Genomic DNA, 4,697 nt, shown 5'->3' on the forward strand with positions numbered 1-4,697 from the left:
GTAAAAAAACAGCCTTCTTAAGGGGAAGCCTTTATTTTTCCACTACACTTTAATAATTGGGGAATAACATTTTGCAGTAAGTTTAAAAGCACATTCAAGCAGGAAAATTGAGAAGAGTATTTTGCTGCTAATTTGATGAATTTTGCCAAAAATTGGTAGACAATTTTAAAACTGTTTTTTCTTAATTTTAAGTTTAAAATTCAGCGAATTCTTACGGAAGGAGGTAATAATCGCGGATGAGAAATAGCACAAATGCTTTCAAAATATCTAGGAAGTAGTTTAACAAAGGATAAATCTGCTCCTGCAAGTCCACCACCAGCATCGGCATTGTGTATCCGAGAGTCTTTCAACTTGCAGACCAATCAGATCTCCAAATATGCAGTAGAAGCGAGAAGTAACGTTCGGTTCCTGACCAGCTTTGAAAAGTACTTCGGATCGGTATTCCACGACAGTCCGGTAAGTTAATATCGCCTACATTACTAACGACATTTGACCAGAAAAAACTAAAAGAAGAGGTTCCAGCCTTGGTGGATTCTATCAAGGTGATCTTCGAGGTGTCAGAGTACTTCAACACTAACGAGCGAATAACTTCGCTCTTCGTGAAAGTGACCAACAAGATGGTCAGCGCGTGTCGCCAATTTTTGTACTCAGGGGTAGACAAAATTTGGGACCTCCCAAGGTTTGGATTACCTTTTACACTTCGCGGTCATCCACATATTTATTGCCCATGATGTTGAATTAGTAGCGCTAAGTGATCAAACTGTAATAATCAAAGCTGGCAGAGGGCAAATTAGGTTTAAAAGTGGCTTCTAAGAGAGTCAATTATGTCAACTACTGTGCGATAGCAAAACAGTTGTCCACGAAAAGTATGCCTTTCTCCGAAATCTGGACAAATGCTTATTGCCTAAAATTGTGCAACACAATATCAAGTGCCTTAAATAATTTCCTGTTGGATTTGATTTGACGCTTTAGCAAAGAAGTCCATGAAAGGATTAATGGGTGTTTAGAGTTATATCACGTGTACTGCAAAAATTTCTATGCAGTAAAGACGAAGTTGGCAGCAACTCCGGATGGAAGACAACTGAATTGCAGGTGGGAACTCTATTTCAAGTTTAGCTTTTGCTCAGTGAGAACAAAATTTTCGGGAAATTTGATGCCTTTTGTCGTCGACTCTCGGAAATTGACGACTTGCTGATTGTTGTGGAGAACTTGAGACCGATTTTAACGCTTCATGCTGACGACACGATGGACGTGATAAGTGCATGGCAGAGTATGCTGGATTCCATCCACCAGTGGACTGGCGATCCGACTGACCCCAGAAATAAACAGGTGAATTGTCAATTGTCTTTATACAGTTTTTTGCTTCAAAAATACGATTAGATGCAAAATTCTTCATGTTTGTGTGTTTGGTCGTCACTACTTAAACATTAGTGTTGAAGATCTCTTAAACAAAATTTAAAACCGATTTGGCACAATGCTCCCATAAGTGTAAAATCATCAGCTCGCAGAAGATAAATTAAGGGTCATGTCTCTACAAAGTTTAACCATTGAGGGTAGTCAAGGCTCCTCCTGACGAAGACTCAGTCTAATTGAAGTCCCTTCCACAGTGTGCTGGAGACACAAAACTAATGTACAGATGGCCAAAGAGACAGGCAATTATTTGTCTAGGGCGTTGCTACTTTCCCAGTACCGTATGATTAGTTAACTTGATTGAGGACCAGTCCAAAGGCCGTTCATCCTCGCGGTGCTGACACCCCTGCGGCCCATGGGGGCGCGTGCACACACCGACGGCACAGCAAAAGCGCTTCGTCAGGCAGCATCTAACCATCTAATGTAAAGTACAAAAGAAAAAAAGATTGAGATTTACCTTAATATTTCTTGACAGACTATTTTAGCGATTTTTCGCTATAGAAAGTTTTAAGTTTTCGTGCAGGTTATTCATAGGGAAACAACTTACTGGGGATTAATAAAATTTCTAAAAGTACAGTTTTTTGTGAAGTTTTTTGCAAAAAAAATAATGCTTCATGTAACGAAACCTCCTCCCATCCCCAAAATATAATTAATATAGAAAAATACCTTACGAATAATTTATAATTACCTCTCTGACAGTTCACGGCCGATTTGGAGTCTTTTCAAGCCCAACGCAAGTCCCTACTCACCCAAATCAACTCCCTATTAGACAAATGGCTTTCTCGACGCCTTTCCGTAAGCTCCCATTTATACCAAGTTCCCTCCCTCCTTTAGCCATATCTCATTCCTCCAACTTTCTTCCCTCTTCCACCCTCAAGGCATCCCACCTCCTTCACTTCCTTTCCCTATGGGAGATTCGGATCACGGATCCGGATCTGGATTTTGTCCCTCGCTACTTACAAATCTTGCGTGTCTATGGTGACGAGTTGGAGCACGTGCGAGATATTTACGAGGAGGAGAAACGGTCGCCGCCGCTAGAGCGGGGGATGACCCCGACTGCTGGGCGAATTCGATGGGCCAGAGCTCTGCTTCACAGAATAAGACAACCACTCGACGCAATCCACAATCGCTGTCCTAGTGCGCTTGAGGTAAGAGGATCATTATCTCGGGTTCAGAGCTATTTCCCTTAGGAAATAAGTAGAACTTAATAGACATTGGTCTTAATCAGAATAAACCAGATAGGGAGCTGGTATTCGAGCGCACGAGTCGCTTTGGAATATGCTTAAAGGTTAGTGACTTACCGAGACTGAAAGGTTTCAAGCGGTAGGCCGGAATGAGAGTGCAGATTACCATACCGTCAAATGCGCTCCTGGTGACGTTGGAAGGAGCACAATAGGGCTTAGAGACAGATAACAGGACAAAAATTGTTACAAACAAGGTAAAAGTTGACTTGAATGTGATGGAAGACCTAAGGACTACTACACATAAATGCAATAGTGATCATTTCTTAACATCGCCTCGCCTTATAAACCTTCTTGAGTAGACACAATTGTAGTTATTTTGCGTCCATCAATTCAACTGCTGGCAGACGCTAAATTGGATGTAGATAAGAGGACAAACTCCCTCCTATTATAGACTATAAGTTAAGAAATAGCGCCTCCGTTTCGGTGATCTGAAACTTTCTACGAACCTCTTTTTCTAATGTTCAAAAATGGCTCCCACAGACTAAACCCCCTGATTGTTCAATGTTGACGTAGAAACATTGGAAGTCTGCTAATGTCCACAATAAGGCCACAGTCATTCGGTGAGACTGTCAATTCACAAAAATGACGCTGACCCATAACTTAGTGCTCTACTCAGTGGGAGCGTGCAGAGGCATCGGGTTATGGCAATAAACACAAAGACTTCGCTTTCCCGAGGTAGTATTGCTTGATTACGCGGGTGGGAATCTTAATAGTGTCCGTGATTATACACAAAAAAACACAACAGTATGTGTGTTTGTAGTGGACTGACAACTTGATCGTTCACCACGTTTGGCCTTCTTGCTGAAGACCAATCAATTGGATCTCGGTTCTATCCATCTGATGCAACAGCCAGAACAGTCCGGTCAAGTCAGACAGTGGCGATAAAGTTCCGTTCGTGCTCTTACAAAAAAACACCTTATGTCGTATACCACAAAACTGACCCACGCGAACCCCTTTTTATAAGGATGGAAGGGAGACACCGTACCATTCTGATCCTCTCAACTCTTCTTTAAGTGGTTGCTATCACATTTCCCTGCCATTTGAATATCCTAGAATCACACATAACATAAACTACATTCTCTGAAAAGGGAGGACGAAAACGTGGGTGATCAGATTCCATGAGAATAAAAAATTCTTATCATTTAAATATTCAGTAATTTGGCATACTACCCAACGGCTTTAAATACCACGGACACATACTCCTACCTTTCAAACTTTCATAAAGTAAATCAGTCAGGAATATTATCTTGAGCATTTTTGTTAAGTTTGTAAATAAAATTTGGAATCAGTTTTTTAGGTTTTGATATGAAATGAGGTTAATAGAAGGTAGATCTCATTCATCTCTAATTGGTGATTTAGGTAAAGAGTAAAGACAAGACAAGATATCATGTTTGACCTTGAGGAACTGTGACCCTGGGTTTTTTTTAGTTTGGTAAAAAGTGAAAAGAAAAAATTGAGAGACTAACTTCATTGTTTGTAGACACCGGAAGGTCAGAAGCAGGTTAAACGATTTAACCAACTAGCAACTGTTCTGGTAAAATACGAGGCAGTGAACTACCGCAAGTGGTGCAAAAGCCTTGAGGATACCTCATGTAAACTCCTTGAATCTCCTCTCTTAACTCGTGACCCCGAGAGAGGCCAGTTTTCAGTAAACCCCCCCTTCACCACCTTGACCATCATTCGGGAGTCCCAGATCCTCCGCAAACTCGGTCTCAAGGTGCCCAAGATCGCCATGGAGCTCCTACTCCAGGAGAGGGAGCTCAAGAACCATAATGATCAGTGAGATAGTTGAACAAAAAATACTGTCAATTTTTCTCCACCTATTTTGTTTGATTATCTTGTTTTTTGCAGACTTAAGGAGCAACTTTTGCGGTTTGAAAAACTGCAGCTTTGCATTGCCCAGCCTATGACGGCGATATTTCAGCCATTTTTGAACGCAGTCGCCAAAAGTCTCTACCCCGGAGTGGCAGACATCACTTGGAATTCGATGCAATTTGATAACTGTAAGTCAGAGATCCAACAAGTGCTCTGTCATGGCTTGAG

General features: G+C 41.4%; 1 protein-coding gene across 1 annotated transcript in view; it reads left to right on the forward strand. All coding sequences in view use genetic code 11, as the record gives it.

Moving 5' to 3' along the window:
* Positions 1-252: 252 nt before the first annotated feature.
* Positions 253-4,697, forward strand: part of EGR_09213 (Dynein heavy chain 5, axonemal) — a gene marked incomplete at both ends in the record, with an annotated part of 35,733 nt that continues 31,288 nt past the window's right edge. The window contains 3 exons of the mRNA XM_024498462.1: positions 253-456; positions 4,135-4,433; positions 4,506-4,657. Coding sequence (XP_024347129.1) covers positions 253-456; positions 4,135-4,433; positions 4,506-4,657 — 655 coding nt within the window. The remainder of the gene's footprint in view (positions 457-4,134; positions 4,434-4,505; positions 4,658-4,697) is intronic.

The sequence above is a fragment of the Echinococcus granulosus genome, assembly GCF_000524195.1.
Source record: "Echinococcus granulosus chromosome Unknown EG_S00137, whole genome shotgun sequence".
NCBI lineage: Eukaryota > Metazoa > Platyhelminthes > Cestoda > Cyclophyllidea > Taeniidae > Echinococcus > Echinococcus granulosus.